The sequence below is a fragment of the Equus przewalskii genome, chromosome 1, assembly GCF_037783145.1.
Source record: "Equus przewalskii isolate Varuska chromosome 1, EquPr2, whole genome shotgun sequence".
NCBI lineage: Eukaryota > Metazoa > Chordata > Mammalia > Perissodactyla > Equidae > Equus > Equus przewalskii.
In genome coordinates, this window is record NC_091831.1 from 19,296,919 (window position 1) to 19,314,610 (window position 17,692).

A 17,692-nucleotide genomic window follows, 5' to 3' on the forward strand; every position below is an offset into this window, starting at 1 on the left:
CAAACCTATAAACCTCACTACAAAAAAATGTAGGTGTATAAAATATCCAGAATAGATAAATCTGTAGAGACAGAATGTAGAGTGGTGGTTGCCAGGGTCTGTGATAGGTGGGGAACAGGGGGAAACTGCTTAATGGGTATGGGGTTTCCTCTGGGGTGATGGAAATGTCTTGGAACTAGATGGAAGTGGTGGTTGCACATTATGAATGTACTGAATGCCACTGAGTTCACTTTAAAATGGTTCATTTTATGTTCTCTGAATGATACCACAATAAATTATGTTATAAATGTAGGCAATACAGAAAGGCAACAGGAAAATGAAAACCACCTGTAATTGCAAAGTCAGGAGTTAACCACCATTACCATGTTAGTGCACGTCTGTCCTGATGATTTTCCTCCTGTTCACACACGTGAACCCTCATTTGCTCTGTAAGTTGGGCACCAGCAGGGCTGACTGCTCAGGGGCGGGATGCTTTCATTTCTCCTGCACTTCCCTGAGGAAGGAGGGGTGGCTTTTCCAGGTCTGCCTGGCTGCTCTCTCACTCCATGTCCTTTGCTTGGCAGAGCTCTATGGGACGGCCCCAGAGCTGTTGCGGCTCCCAGAGGTGCTGTGGTCGGGCTCCCCAAAGGGAGACATTTACAGCTTTGCCATTCTGATGAGGGAGCTGATCCACCAGCAGGACTGCGGGCCTTTCGATGACCTTGATGAGGCACCAAATGGGACGACTGGGGCGGCTCCTTGGCAGACTTTGGTCATCTGGGCTAGCTTTTAAATGCTCGTTTTTATGAATTGTTTTATTAAATGTTTATTAATTTACAATTTATTCCATTCTTAGTTTTTCTTTTTAACATTCATATTCTTTTGAAAATTAGAAAACAAATTGCCATTTGGTTACCAAAAAAAGTCAAGGAACTCAGAATTACATAATTTATTCTGTAAGAGTTGTAGAGGCTGGAAGTCCAAAATCAAGGTTTGGCAGAGCCGAGCTCCCTCTAGAAGCTCTAGGTAAGATCCATCCTTCACCTCTTTCAGGTTTTAGTGGCTGCCCTAGCATCCTGGGCTGTGGCCACATAGCTCCAATCTCTGCCTCCATCTTCACAACGCATCCTCCTCTGTGTAGATCTCCTCTGTATGTCTCTTAAAAGAACACTTGTTGCTGCATTAGGGCCCACTCAGATAATCCAAGATGATCTCCTCAATCCAAGATACTTAATTGTGTCTGCAACAATCATTTTTTTTTTCAAATAAAGTCACATTTACAGGTTCTGGGGATTAGATCATGGACGTATCTCTTTGGAGGCCACCATTCAGCCCACTACACTTTCCTAATTCCACCTCCCATGGCTTGCTCCTTTCAATCACGTTGGCCACTTTTATGTGCCTCCAACATGCCAGACACATCCCCACCCCAGTTCCTTTGCACATGCTGTTCCTTCTGGCTGTGCATCTCTCACCTTGTATGTATATATACACATTTGCCTCATTCTGTCTTAAGGACTACAACATTTTTCATTGTAAGGATACACCATGTATTATTGACTGATACACATTTTGGTTGTTTCCCATTTTTTGCTATTATAAATTGCCACAGTGAGCTGCCTTGTATCTTCGTGGACACGTGTGAACGTTTCTTCAGGATAGACTTCTGTCCATTAAATTGAAACAATAAATGTATTTGAAATATATTTAAGATTTTTGACAAATGCTGCCCAACTGTCCACTTACAAAGGACATATTCAGGCTTGTTCTTTTGCTAGGTTATCGCTTAACACATTCCATAAGAGAATTAGGGGCAGAAGTAGTAGGAAATGAAGCAAAATTTGATCAAAACAGTGTAGGGCCAGCACCGTGGCTGGGTGGTTAAGTTAGCACACTGCTTTGGGGGCCCAGGGTTCATGGCTTTGGATCCTGGGCGTGGACCTACACCCTGCTCATCAAGTCGTGCTGTGGTGGCGGCTCACATAGAAGAACTAGAAGGACTTACAACTAGAATATGCAACTATGTACTGGGGCTCTGGAGAGGCAAAAGAAAAAGAGGATGATTGTCAACAGATGTTAGCTTAGGGCCAATCTTGCTCAAAAAAAAAAAGATTAAAACAATATGTACTAGATGAAACCCCTCGGAACTGTTATTTCCACCTTGGCTGCACATTGGAATTATGCGGGGGAATTTAAAAAACTGCTGATGCCTGGATCTCAGCCTGGGAGACTCAGATGTCATTGATCTTGGGTACTGCCTGGGCATCAGGGGTTTTAAAGCTGCCCACGTGGTTCTAACATGCAGCTAAAGTTGAGACCCACTGTCCTGGAGAGAGGAGAGGGATGTGTGTGTGTGTGTGTGTGTGTGTGTGCGCGCGCGCGACAGATCCTATATAAACCCAGCCCACCTTTCTCTCTTGATTTTTTTTCTTTTTTCTTCTTTTTGCCCTGTCTACTATTTCTAGCCCATCCCCAGTGGCCCATCTCAAGTCTCATCTTTAGATCATCAGGCATTCCCTTGAGACGTTTTCAAGTCAGGAGCCTTTCTGAGTGTATGTAGTTGCTTTGAAAGCAGATTCCACTTTCTAATTCATGACTAAATGAAACGGAGGTGAGACTAATTCAAAAAGGTGAACCCAAAATCCAGGTGCATCTGACTTTGAACAAAGCGGTACACAGATCTTCCCAGAGTGAGCCCAGGCAGGAGCCCACCTAACTCAGCTGCCATGTGATTGTGCCAACGAGGGTGGGGGTGGGGAAGACTGTGACAATCAGTATATTTCCCCCTCGTTGTAGTCCTCTGCTCACAAAGTTAAATGAGAGCTGGCCATGTAGGACTATGTGTACACAGGACTGTACCCAGGAAAAGCACAATGTGCACTTAATTTACAGACAAACACTTCTTCCATTCAGTTCTCATGCTTCCCTACAAACAATCCTGGTGCTGGGAGCTGAGTAAATAGCGATTCTCTGTGCACACTAGACCAGTGATTCTCAAACTTCAGCAGGCATCAGAATCACCTGGAGAGCTTGTGAAAACACAAAATTGCTGGGTCCCACCCTCAGAGTTTCAGATCAGTAGGTCTAGGGTGAGCCCTGAGAATTTGCATTTCTATCAAGTTCCCAGGTGATGTTGAGGATGCACAGTTTGAGAAGTTTGGTCTAGTGGGGTCCCTAGACGAGCAGCATCAGCACCACTTGGGAACTTGTTAAACTGCAAGTTTTCAGGACCCAGTTCAGACCTTCTGAATTGGAAACCGTGGGGATGAGTCCAGAATCTGTGTTTTAACAAGCCCCATCCCCCCACGCCGCCCCCGCCCCGGCGGTTCTGATGCATGCTAAAGAAAAAGAACAATTAGGTTAGAGTGATCAGCAGACTACTAAAGATTATAGGATAGGGGCTGGTCCCGTGGTTGAGTGATTAAAGTTCTGCACACTCCACTTTGGTGGCCCATCTTCGCTGGTTTGAATCCCGGACACAGACGCACTCCACTCATCAGCCATGCTGTGGAGGCATCCCACATACAAAAAAAATAGAGGGAGATTGGCATAGATGTTAGCTCAGGGCTCATCTTCCTCAAGTGAAAAGGGGGGAGGATTGACAATGGATGTTACTCAAGGCAAATCTTCCTCACCAAAAAAAAAAAAAAAATGATTAAGGGATGGTTACCTGTTGCTAGGTAATAGTATAGCTGGTTATGCGTTAATAGGAAATAAACCCGTGTTCTCCAGGTGCAGACTCATGGTTTAATTTGTTGTCAAAGTTTTATATCATTTTACTGATTCTTTCATGGCATTTCTTAGAGGTGAAATTAGGAAAGCAGAAGATGCCGCAGTACTAATTCTTCAGACACTCAATACTGTTAAAACCATTGCTGTCCCGCATCTCAAGTTAAACTTCATTTGGGAAGTAAAACCCAACTGCCCACGGTACTTTTTAAATGTATATTCTTTCAGATTCTTTTCAGGAGTTAAAAATGCACACTTAAACACAAGCACATACATTTGGAAAAACAAATCATATTTCACATACTGTTTTGTAACCTGTATTCTATTATTAACTAAAGGTCATACTTTGTTCAGATTTCGTTAGTTTTTAACCTAATGTCCTTTTCCTGACTCAGTATCCCATCCAGGATACCACATTACATTTCTGTAGGAAGTTTTCTCAGACTTTCCTTATTTTTTGTGATGTCGATACTTTTGAGGAGTGCTGCTTAGGTATTTTGTAGAATGTCCCTCATTTGGGATTGGTCTGATTTTTTTTTCCCCTCGTGGTTAGACTAGGATTATGTCTGGGGGAGGAAGGCTACAGAACTAAGTTGTCATATTCATCACATCATATCAAAGGTAGATATCGTCAGCATGACTGTCACTGTCAATGTTGACCCTGAGCACCTGACTGAGGTTCGTCGGTTTCTCCACTGTCAAGTTCACTTCATTTCCGCCTTCCCACACTATCCTCTTAAGAAAGAAGTCACTAGGAGCCGGCCCAGTGGCATAGTGGTTAAGTTCCCGTGCTCTGCTTTGGCAGCCTGGAGTTCACAGGCCCGGATCCTGGGCGCAGACCTACATACCACTCATCAAGCCATGCTGCAGTGGTCCCACAAACAAACTAGAGGAAGATTGGCACAGGTGTAAGCTCAGGGACAATCTTCCTCACTGAAAGAAAGGAAAGAAAGGAAGAAAAGAAGAAAGAAAGAAAGAAAGAGAGAAAGAGAGAGAGAGAAGAAAGAAAGAAAGAAAGAGAGAGAGAAAGAAAGAAAGAAAGAGAGAGAGAAAGAAAGAGAGAGAGAGACAAGAAAGGAAGAAAGAAAGAAAGAGAGAGAGAGAAAGAAAGAGAGAGAGAAAGAAAGAAAGAGAAAGAAAGAGAGACAAGAAAGAAAGGAAGAAAGAAGGAAAGAGAGAGAGAGAAAGAAAAAAAGAAAGAGAGAGACAAGAAAGAAAGAAAAAGAAAGAAAGAAAGAAAAAGTCACTGTGTGAAGCCCACACTTCAGGAGGGGGGAGTTGTGCTCCCCCGCTTTGAATGGGGAATATCTACAAAAATTATTTGGATTTTTTCTCTATGGGAGATTTGTCTGTTCTCTCCCATTTATTTATTTATTCAGTTATTTGTATTATACTTGTATTTATATTATATTATTACACATTTATATCCTATATTTATTATATTTATATATTTGTTATATTATATATTTATTTTATGCTTTGGATTATAATCTAATACGACTTTTTTTTTTTATCACATTGTTTCATCTTTGACCATTCCCTTTCATTTGGCTTCTGTGTACCTTTGACATGTACCTGTTGCTGTGTTTTGTTTTGTTTAGTATTTCCTTGCTCGCTGGTCATGTAAGATACTTCAGCCTCATCTTGTATTTTCCCTGCCCCAGTACTAGAAGCAGCCATTTCTCTAAGGAATCCTGGCTCCCGTTATTGGAGAATGGTATTAGAAACCAAGACCTGGATGCTGGGTGCCCTCTTTGCCCCTGGGCCGGCGTTGCTTCTAGGCCCTTTCAGTGGGCAGAGTGAGGAAATACATGTGTATAATAACCTGTATGCTTACATGTGTCTATATCTATATCTACCCATCAATATCTGTAGTAATCCAAACATGGGTTCATACTGACATCTCTGACATCATTACCAAATGGCTTCTTTACTCTAGTCTCTTCCCATCGCTTGTCTTTAACCTCCCTTTCCAACAGTGAGAATCCTGGCTCCCACCGTCTACCATCATTTACTTATTTGTTCAATCCCAGTATATGGATATAATAGTTTCCCAGTTGTCAATCTGTATCCCGATGAGAAGCAATTTTACCAACTAGAGTGTAGTGATTATGAATAGTTCCTTTTGTCTTTAGTCCTGTAGTCTCAAGTCATTTCAGAAGTCACTCAAGTCAGCACTTCCCCCCATCCCCTTCAGTGAGGTTATGTCATACATTTGTAAAACAGTTACATTCTTTTGTCACTGTCTGCATTCTATCTTTGGGTCGTCCAATCTCCCAACTGATATTTTTTAAAATACGCATTCCTTAAGGCTCTGTCTTCATGCTGTAAAGTTCTATGGGTTTTGGCAAATACATGGTGTCATGTATCCAGCACAACAGTATCATACAGAATAGTTTCATCACCCTAAAATAAACCCAGGTTATTCATCTATTCAACCCTTTCTCCTGCCCAAACTTTTGGCAGCCTCTGATCTGTTTTCTGTCTCTATAATTTTGCCTTTTCTGGAATGTCATATGAACAGAATCATACAGTATTTAACCTTTTCAGACTGGTTTCTTTCTTTAAAAAATTATTCTATTGAGGTCACATTGGTTTATAACATTGTGCAAGTTTCAGGTGTACATCTTATATTTTGGCGTCTGTATAGACTGCGTTGTGTTCACCACAAAAAGACTAGTTTCGATCTGTCACCATATATACGTGCCCCTTTACCCCTCTTGCTGTCCCCCCACTCTGTTCCTCTCTGGTAATCACCAATCTGTCTCTGTATGTATGTGTTTGTTTGTTTATCTTCCACATATGAGTGAAATGATACTGTATTTGTCTTCCTCTGTCTGACTTATTTAGCTTAGCATAATACCCTCAAGGTCCATCCATGTTGTCGCAAATGGCATGGTTTCTTCTTTTTTATGGCTGAGTAATATTCCATGTATATATACCACATTTTCTTTATCCATTCATCCATTGACGGGCACTTATGTAGCTTCCAAGGCTTGGCTATTGTGAATAATGCTACAATTAACATAGGGGTGCATATATCTTTTCAAATTAGTGTTTTCATGTTCTTTGGATAAATACCCAGTAGTGGAATAGATGGATCATATAGTACTTCTATTGTTAATTTTTTGAGCATTCTCCATACTGTTTTCCCCAGTGGCTGCACCAGTTTGCATTCCTACCAGCAGTATATGGGGTTCCCTTTTCTCCACATCCTCTCCAACGCTCATTATTTCTTGTTTTCTAATAATAACCATTCTGATGGATGTGAGGTGATATCTCATTGTAGTTTTGATTTGCATTTCCCTAATAATTAGTGATGTTGAACATCTTTTCATGTGCCGGTTGGCCATCTGTATAGCTTCTTTAGAAAAATATCTGTTCATATCTTCTGCCCATGTTTTGGTAGAGTTGTTTGGTTTTCTGTTGTTGTGTTGTATGAGTTCATTACATATTCTGGAAATTAACCCCTTATCAGATATATGATTTGCAAATATTTTCTCCAAATTGGTGGGTTGTTTTTTCATTTCATTGATGGTTTCCTTTGCCATGCAGAAGCTTTTTAGTTTGATGTACACCCACTTGTTTATTTTTTCTTTTGTTTCCTTTGCCTGAGGAGACATGGTATTCAAAAAGATACTGCTTGGGGTCTGGCCCCGTGGCCAAGTGGTTAAGTTTGTGCACTGCACTTGGGGGCCTGGGGTTTGGTGGTTTGGATCCTGGGCATGGACCTACACACCACACATCAAGCCATGCTGTGGCAGCATTCCACACAGAAGAACTAGAATGACATACAACTAGGATATACAACTATGTACTGGGGCTTAGGGGAGGAAAAAAAGAGGAGAAGATAGGCAACAGATGTTAGCTCAGGGCCAATCTTCTGCACCAAAAAGCATACTAAAAAAAAGAAAAGGTACGACTAAAACAGATGTCAACTAGTGTACTGCCTATATTTTCTTCTAAGAGTTGTATGGTTTCAGGTCTTACATTCAAGTATTTAATCCATTTTGATTAATTTTTGTGTATCGTGTGAGATAATGGTCACTTTCATTCTTTTCCATGTGGCTGTCCAGGTTTCCCAACATCATTTATTGAAGAGACTTTCCTTCCTCCATTGTATGTTCTTGGCTCCCTTGTTGAATATTAGCTGTCCATAGATGTGTGGTTTTATTTCTGGGCTCTCAATTCTGTTCCATTGGTCTGTGTGTTTGTTTTTGTGCCAGTACCATGCTGTTTTGGTTACTACAGCTTTGTAGTATAATTTGAATCCATGGAGTGTGATACTTCTAGCCTTGTTCTTTTTTCTCAGGATTGCTTTGGCTATTTGAGGTCTTTTGTTGTTCCATATAAATTTTAAGATTCTTTGTTCTATTTGCATGAAGAATGTCACTGAGATTCTGATTGGGGTTGTATTGAATCTGTAGATTGCTTTGGGTAATATGAACATTTTAACTGTGTTTATTCTTCCAATCCATGAGCACAGACTATCTTTCCATTTCTTTATGTCTTCTTCAATTTCTTTCAATAGTGTCTTATAGCTTTCAGTGTATAAGTCTTCATATCCTTGGTTAAATTTATTCCTAGGTATTTTGTTCTGTTTGTTCTTATTGTAAATGGGATTGTATTCTTGACTTCTCTATCTGGTAGTTCATTTTGAGTGTAGAGAAATGCAACTGATTTTTTTTTTTTTAAAGATTGGCACCTGAGCTAACATCTGCTGCCAATCCTCTTTTTTTTCTTCTTCTCCCCAAAGTCCCCCAGTACATAGTTGCATATTCTAGTTGTAAGTCCTTCTGGTTGTGCTATGTGGGATGCCACCTCAGCATGGCTTGATGAGTGGTGCCATGTCTGCACCTATGATCCAAACAGGTGAAACCCTGTGCTGTGGAAGTAGAGGACGCAAACTTTACCACTCAGCCACAGGGTTGGCCCCTGCAACTGATTTTTGCATGTTGATTTTGTACCCTGCAACTTTACTGTATTTGTTAATTATTTCTCTCAGCTTTTTGTGGATTCTTTAGGGTTTCCTATATATAGATTCATGTCATCTGCAAATAATGACAGTTTTACTTCTCCCTTTCCAATTTGGATCCCTTTTATTTCTTTTTCTTGCCTGATTGCACTGGCTAGGACTTCCAATACTATGTTGAACAAGAGTGGTGAGAGTGAGAATCCTTATCTTTTTCCCGTTCTTAGAGGAATAGCTTTCAGTTTTTCACCACTGAGTATGATGTTGGCTGTGGGTTTGTTGTATATGGCTTTTATTATGTCAAGGTACTTTCCTTCTATACTCATTTTACTGAGAGTTTTTATCATAAATGGGTGCTGGATCTTGTCAAATGCTTTCTCTGCATGCATTGAGATGATCATGCGATTTTTATTCTTCATTCTGTTAATGTGGTGTATCACATTGTTTGATTTGTAGATGTTGAACCACTCCTGCATCCCTGGAATAAATCCCACTTGATCACGGTGTATGATCCTTTTAATGTATTGTTGTATTTGATTTGCTAATATTTTGTTGAGGATTTTTGCATCTATGTTTATCAGTGATATTGGTCTACAATTTTCCTTTTTTGTTTTGTCCTTTCCTGGCTTTGGTATCAGGGTAATGCTGGCCTCATAAAATGAGTTAGTAAGCATCCCATCCTCTTCAATTTTTTGGAAGAGTTTGAGAAGGATAGGTATTAAATCTTTTTTGAATGTTTGGTAGAATTCACCAGAGAAGTCATCTGGTCCTGGACTTTTGCTTTTTGGGAAGTTTTTGATTATTGTTTCAATGTCTTTACTTGTGATTGGCCTATTCAGAATTCTCTATTTCTTCTTGATTCAGTTTTGGGATGTTGTATGTTTCTAAGAATTTATCCATTTCTTCTAGGTTATCTGATTTGTTGATGAGTAGCTTTTTATAGTATTCTCTTATAATCCTTTGTATTTCTGTGGTAACTGCTGTAATTTCTCATCTTTCATTTCTGATTTTATTTATTTGAGCCTTCTCTCTTTTTTTCTTAATGTGTCTAGCTAAGTGTTTGTCAATTTTGTTTATCTTTTCAAAGAACCAGCTCTTACTTTCATTGATTGTTTCTATGTTTTTTTAGTTGCCATTTCATTTATTTCTGCTCTGATTTTTTATTATTTCCTTTCCTCTACTGACTTTGGGCTTTGTTTGTTCTTATTTTTCTTGTTCTTTTAGGTATACTGTTAGATTGTTTATTTGAGATTTTTCTTGTTTCTTAAAGTAGGCCTGTATTGCTATATACTTCCTTCTTAGTACAGCTTTTGCTGCATCCCATAAGTTTTGGTATATTGTATTTTCTTTTCATTTGTCTCCAGGTATTTTTTGATTTCTCCTTGACTTCTTCATTGATCCAATAGTTGTTCAGTAGCATGTTGCTTAGTCTCCACATATTTGTGACTTTTCCAGCTTTCTTCTTGTTGGTTTCTAGTTTCATACCATTGTGGTCAGAAAAGATGCTTGATATGATTTCAATCTTCTTAAATTTATTGACGCTTGTTTTGTTTCCCAACATATGGTCTATCTTTGAGAATGTCCCATGTGCATTTGGAAACAATGTGTATTCTGCTGCTTTGGGGTGGAATGTTCTAAATGTATCTAATAAGTCCACCTGGTCTAGAATTTCATTTAAGGCCATTGTTTCCTTGTTGACTTTCTGTCTGGATGATACATCTGTTGATGTAAGTGGGGTATTAAAGTCCCTTACTATTATTGTGTTGCTCTCAGTTTCTTCCTTTAGGTCTGTTAATAGTTGCTTTATATTCTTTGGTGCGCCTATGTTAGGTGCATGTATATAAATAACTGTTATGTCTTCTTGGTGGAATGCCTCTGTTGTCATAATATAACGTCCATGTGTGTGTCTGGCTATCTTTTTTGGCTTGAAGTCTATTTTGTCTGATATAAGTATGGCTACACCTGCTTTCTTTTGCCTGCCATTTGCTTGGTGTATCATCTTCCATCCCTTCACTCTGAATCTTTGTTCATCTTTAGAGCTGAGATGTGTTTCCTGGAGGCAGCACATTGTTGGGTTTTGTTTTTTAATCTATCCAACCACTCTGTCTTTTGATTAGTGACTTTAATCCACATACATTTAGAGTGAATACTGATATATGAGGGCTTAATACTTCCATTTTATCTTTTGTTTTCTGGTTGTTCTATATTTCCATTGTTTCTTTCCCTGTATTTCTGGCTGCCATTTCAGTTTGGTGGTTTTCTGTGATGTTTTTCTCAGTTTCCTGTTTATTTATGATTTGTGACTGTGCTCTGATTTTTTGTTTTCAGATTACCATGAGGTTTGTATAGAAGATCTTGTAGTTGAGATAGTCCTTTTTCTGCTGATAGCATCTTATCTTCATTAGCCTATGCCAGTTCCATCCTTTTCCTTTTCCTCTTCTGTTTTTGTCATCACAAATTATCATTTTTTGTGTTGTGACTTTGTTACCAAATTGAAGTCGTTATAGTTACTTTTGATGCTTTCTTTCCCTTTAATTTTTATGTTTTAACCAAGTGTTTACTAACCTATTCTGATATAGAGTTGCAATTTTCTGATTCCGTCTGTCTATTTATCACCTTGCTCAAAGCACTGTTAACATTTGCCTTTTTGTTTCAAGTAGGAGGGCTCCTTTCAACATTTCTTGTAAGGCAAGTCTAGTGGCAATGGGCTCCCTCAGCTTTTGTTTGTCTAGGAAAGTCTTTATTTCTCCATCATATCTGAAGGATAACTTTGCTGGATAGAGTATTCTTGGCTGAGAGTTTTTGTCTTTAAGTATTTTGAATATATCATTCCACTTTCTCCTAGCCTAGAGTTTCTGCTTAGAAATCCACTGGTAGCCTGATTTGGGGTGAGGATGGGGTCCTTTGTAAGTTATTTTCTTCTTTCTGGACACCCTTAATGTTACTTCTTTGTCATTGACTTTTGACAGTTTTAATATAATATGCCTTGGAGATGGTCATTTTGCATTGAGACAATTAGGAGTTATATTTGCTTCATATACATGTATATCCAGTTCCTTACTTAGATTTGGGAAGGTCTCAGCTATTATTTCTTTGATTAAGCTCTCCGCTCCTTTCTCCCTCTCTTCTCCTTCTGGAATACTCATTATCCTTATGTTGCTTTTCCTAATTGAGTCAGATATTTCTTGTAGAATTGCTTCTTTTATTTTTTTTTTTTTGAGGAAGGTTAGTCCTGAGCTAACATCTGCTGCCAATCCTCCTCTTTTTGCTGAGGAAGCTTGGCCCTGAGCTAACATCTGTGCCAATCTTCCTCTATTTTATGTGTAGGATGCCTGCCACAGCATGGCTTGATAAGCAGTGTGTAGGTCCATGCCCAGGATCTGAACTGGTGAACCCCAGGCCGCCGAAGTGGAGTGTGCAAACTTAACCACTATGCCACTGGGCCAGCCCCAGAATCTCTTCATTTTTTGAAAATCTTAGTTCTCTGTCCTCTCCCACCGGAATCATTTCTAGATTTGTATCTTTGAACTCACGAATTCTTTCTTTCACATGGTCTGCTCTATTTACAATGCTTTCTACTTTATTTTTCATCTCATTAATTGCGTTTTTCATCTCCAGAATTTCTGTTTGGTGTTTTTTGTTTTTTGGAGTTTCCATCTCCTTGGTGAAGTAGTCCTTCTGTTCATTAATTTTATTCCTGAGCTCATTGAACTGTCTTTCTGAGTTTCCTTATGGCCACTGTTTTGAATCCTCTGTCAGTTAGATTGGAATCTTCTGTGACTTCAAGTTTGGTTTCTAGAGAGTTGCCATTTTCTTTCTGTTCCACTGTGTTACCTTAGTTCTTCATGGTATCTGATGAGTTGATCCTCTGCCAGCACATTTGTGGTAATAACCACCTTTCTTATTTGGGTAAGGCTTTGATCACTTTGGTTTCGAGCTGCTTCTGGTCGTATTTGAGAGCTGCACTTTCCACCCTCCTCTGCCTCTGCTAGAGGCATTGTCAGTGTCTTCCTTGTGCTGTTTGTACCTCTGAGGTTGCTGGTGCCCTGTTGCTTATGATGTCACTGCAGTCTCAGGTGTTACCACTAAGATCACCAGGCTGTGAGCACTTCTGCTGCTTCTGTGGTCACCTAGGTCTTGTGTTCCTCCATTGGCTCTCTGCAGGCTCTCCATGGGCTCGGGTACTGTGCCGCATGCACTACCTGTGCTAATGTTCCTGGGTTGTCTGGGGGTGCTGGCAGCACTGCTGCAGGGGCACTAGGTTCACAGGTGTTTCTGTCACTGCTGGGGGCCCAGGGTCTTGTATGCAGCCCCCACTGCTGGTAGAGCTGGTGTTGGGCATGTCACCACTGGGGGCTTGTTCATGGGTCCTGCAGTGGTTTCTGAAGCCTCGGGTTGCAGGTACCACCTGCCACTGCTAGGGGAGGGGCAGGGGTTAAGCCGTAGGTGTTGTCATTGGTCCTGCAGCCTCTGGTTGCTGGCATGTGCCATTGTGCTTTTTGGAACCTCAGGTCAGAGTGTGCCACCCCAGCCAGGGGAATCCATGTTTTGGAGGCTGTCCCCACTGCTGGGAAGACCAGCACAACTTCCAGGGGCTAGAGAGGGGGCTGAGTGGCCAGGACCACTGTGTGTCCTAACACCTCAGGACATAATGCACCACCAGCCACTGCTGGGGGTGGCTGGCAGAGGCTAAGCCGTGAGTGCCATGTTTGCCCCTGAAAATGATGGGTCTTGCTTTTTAATCTATTTGCTGGTGTGAGGATCCATGTTTTAGAATGCTGCCACTGCAAAGTGCTGGTTCTGTTTGGGAGAGGGGCTACTGGGGGAGGTGGAGGGAGCTGCTCCCCTAGTTCCACTACCTCCCGGAGGTCCAGTCCACCCATGTTCAGATGTATAGAGGCATGGATCTCTCAGGTGTTCTGGTGTGCTGTGCAGGGAGTCCTTTGTTGGTCAATGAATGCCCAACTTGTTGCACCTTAGAGGGGAGAGACAAAGGGAGCAACTCACTCTGCCATAATGCTGATGTCACTCAAGACTTGCTTCTTATACTTAGTAATATGTACTCGAGATTGAGCCATGTTATTTCACCCAAGGTATTTTTGTACCCAACGATGTATACATTGTTCTCAAAATATTTCCTTTACAGAAGCAGAATGTTTAATGAATGTCATAAAAGCCAATGAGGACGTGAAAGAAAGTAGGGTTTACAAAGTTGGACACAGGCAGAACATGGTGGTAACATTCATTATTTGTTAAAATAACTTTTATGTAACATATTAAATGGAATGCAAACTTTCATAAAGCACATTTTGGGGATTTCCAATACCAGATGCTATACACTCCTGAAATCGTATAGAAATATGCTTCACTTGAAGAAAAGTTCTATTAGAAAAAAACTTAATCTAAAAGCAGGTTAATTAGGAAGTGCTTATAAGTTTTACGTTAGGGTTCTTCATTTTCCAGGAGGATTCAGAATATTTCTATTAAAACATTCAAATTTCTCTGAAATTCTAATCTGTTTAATTTACTTAAAAACTCAATTTACAAATTTAAGAGCACATATGTTTAAAGTGAAGTGTAGTAAATGGCATAAAGTTCAGAAATTTGGCTAGCTAAACTCAAAATGAATTTCAGAGATCATCAGCCAAATCAAAGAGCCCACAGCATCAGTTCCACTTTGACCTTCCCTGGCAGAGGAGAAGTGCATGCAGTAAAAAGATCGTGGTCGTGGTGAGGGTGTGTTGGGATGTCTCCAGAGAAAAGGCCCACTTTCGCTTCCATCAAGAAATTTTACGTGAAGCCTGTCCCAAAGGGTGAGTTATATGTGTGACAGACATTTTCTCCTAATCATTTAACCACTGGTAGTTTAAAACTATATGGCTGTGATTGGTTCTGTGTGGCTCACTCCTCTCATTCATTTATTCCTCCACTCATTCATTTATTCATCACATACTCACTCAATGCCTACCATATGCAAAGCACTGTACTACATGCCGGTTGAAGTAGAGTGGTAAATGCTCCTTTTATTTCATAAATGATATAAAAATGGATCAGACATCAGTACTTCCATCACCTTCTTTTGTCTGTTCCAGATGTCGCTAAGCAATATATTCTGTGTTTTCCATATCAAAATAGTTTTAAATAGTATGTCTTGGATCAGTCATGACATTTTACTCAGAAAATATGGCCTCCAATGTTAAGGCAAGCCTATTTTCTATGTGAACCTCAGTCTCCTCATCTGAAAAATGAGGAATTTAAGAGATTTTTCTGAAGACCCTTCTAAAACAAGAGCCTGTATGATGGAGACGTGCCCCTGACATCCGTCAACTAGAAAGAAACCGTCTGGTGTTGCCATCTGAAAAGAAAAGAATGACCTGTTCTGAAATCTACATTTTTGATTGACCATGACAGTGGTGTAGAGATTGTTGGAGAGTGAGGGAAGGCCAGTGAAGGCCACTATTTGTTGAGTGCCCACTGGGTGCCAGACACAGCCCTAGACACGTTGCACCCATTGTCTCCCTGAATCCTCAGAACAACACTGTAAGGTATGTATCATTATCCCCTTTTTCCTGATGAAGAAACTGAGGCTCAGAGGAATGAAAGGTGCAGCTCAAGATCAAGAGCTGGTAAAGGGCAGTCTCCATGCTGCCACATGGCCCCATTGCCCTTGTCATTTCACTGTTGTCCATTGGCAACAATTAAGTAGGAAACCTTAAGAGTGAGGCACGTTTTCTTGGAATGTATAGTTGAAAGTTGTACTCCACTGAGGCCGTAAAGTTCTTGGAAAATATGTTAATGTCTGGATTCTTTTAAAGCCATGTGAACATACTAGACAATATGATGAGCAAGCTGGAAGCATATGCCAATCACCTGCAGGAGGTGGTGGAAGAGAGGACCAACTAGCGGATGGCAGAGAAGAGGAAGGTGGATAAGCTTCTGTCCACAATGCTGTCCAGGTATCCCAAAGCACTGGGGCCTTGACAAAGGAACCCAGGAAGCAACAGCGTCACTATCTAAGGAGGCCCCACATGGAGAGAATATTTCCTTTGTTCTTTTCCTAGGAGGACATCAGTTTCTTGTAAAATGGGTCAAGTATTTTGCGTGTAATTAGGCACACCCTATAAAGGGAGATAGAGGCAAAAGCCCTTGAATCCATAGGAATAGAGAGTGTAGGTCTTTTGCATGGAAGATGGTGGATTCAGCAATAAGAGAGGAACCACTAGATGGCGCTCTAGTTTCATGAGTCTGATGAATTGCTAACTTCCCAGTATTTCAGATTGTAGTCCAAAGCCTTTGCACGATATAATATATACCCATGACTTCACATCCAAAACTTGCTTCATTTTTGCCTCTGCTTTCACCTCTGCATTCTCTAAGCACTTGGCAGAAGCATCGGCTGTTAAAATCCCACACCTTTCTTGTGTGTCTCGACAAAGAAGCTGGGTTGGGGATTTGAACGTGTTAATGCAAGATTGTTTGATAGAAGCAAAATATTAATTTGTGCATTAGTGAATGCTTATATTTGCTTACACTTCTGCAGATCGAGTCTTTACAATCAAACTCTATAACCAATAGGAGACAATGAAGTGCCTTTAGGGAGAAAATCCTTTCTGTAAAGATGTTTCTGTGACCTGCCCGTCCCGCCTCCCCAATCCATACCCACCAATTAAAATATCTCTTTAGAGAAAATGCAGGTGGAGAAATGGGTGTCAAAAGAATCCCTCTAGACGATGGATTTTGTCAACTGAAAACCCAACTCATTGAAGCAAAAGCATCTACAGGGTGAGTTTGTAGGGGTCTACAGGAGAAAGATGAATAAGGTACTGTTCAAAAATGGTCCTGCTCTCTGATTTCAGCTTCACTGGAGAACAGCTCAGAGCTGGAAGTTCTGTGGAACCAGAAAATTTTAAGTCCGTGACAATCTTTTTCTCTGACATTGTTGGATTCACAAAACTGTGTTCTCTCAGCTCCCCCTTGCAAGTTGTAAAGCTCCTTAATGACCTGTACAGTTTATTCAATCACATCATTAAAACTTATGATGTGTATAAGGTGAGACACCTGGCTCCTGGGTTGTGAGGGAACATGAGCTCCTTGTCGGCTGTCTCCGGGTGTGAGTGAGGATGAACGCAGCCCTAGACGTCAGCCAGGAGGAAGGCTCTATTTCAGGCTGGCAGTCTATCTCGATTCCTGACAGAAACTCAATATCTTATTCTTGTTTGTTTTCTTGGGAAAGTGCTTGATTAATCAAAGAAGTAGGTGCTTGTCAAGAATCATCAGTTGTTCCCTCTGTTTCCTTCCATTATTATATCTTGTGGTAAACACATTTCTAAAAGAGGCCTTGACCTTCCACTGGCTAATTCTGCCAGTTGCCTCCTGAACGTATTTCCTTCAGAGACAGAGAGGCTCCCATGTGCTCTCCTTGAAAGGCTGTCTTTGGATCTTGTGTGAGTCCCACTTCTGTTAATGTGATCCTTAGCAATTCAGGTGAAGACAGACTCCTGAGTTTAGACTATTGGACCCATGGCTAAAGGTGAGACAGCTACCTGCCTGGTGCTACCCTGGGGTGTATGAACGTGGTCACCTAGTGTGCAAAACCATTTTGGAGGGAGAAGAGCAAGAACAAATAATTTGGCCTCGTTCAGGTGGTGGTGATGACGGCTGCTTTAGGTGTTTTCTGACTTTTCAGATGGGCCAGATGGTGACTCCTGGGACAGTACCCATGTTCACACACGCCTGGTAGGCAGCCTCAAGTGCACCAGCTCTGACCGTGATTGCAGGGCTCTCCCTATGGCCCTAGGGTCAGGGACATTTGGGGGACAGTGTGGTCATGTCCCTGAGTGACAGGTCCTCAATGGTTATCCCTGAGGGTGAAAGAAAGGATGACATGGATATCTCAAAGAGCAGATCACACACACCCAACAAAACAGGACCGGCTCTGCTTGGGGGGACCTCCTCTGGGACTTCCTCTTAGTGCTATCTTCTCAGTTATGTTTTGCATTAGCTAATGCTAAA

The 17,692-nt window shown here is 41.0% G+C and overlaps 1 protein-coding gene across 1 annotated transcript in view; it reads left to right on the forward strand.

Moving 5' to 3' along the window:
- The window catches only part of LOC103564288 (guanylate cyclase 2G-like), a 59,038-nt gene that overhangs the window by 26,994 nt on the left and 14,352 nt on the right, over positions 1-17,692 (forward strand). Inside the window, 6 exon segments of the mRNA XM_070589957.1 lie at positions 81-84; positions 564-717; positions 14,313-14,382; positions 14,384-14,493; positions 15,496-15,636; positions 16,537-16,729. Of these exon segments, the coding sequence (XP_070446058.1) occupies positions 81-84; positions 564-717; positions 14,313-14,382; positions 14,384-14,493; positions 15,496-15,636; positions 16,537-16,729 (672 nt within the window).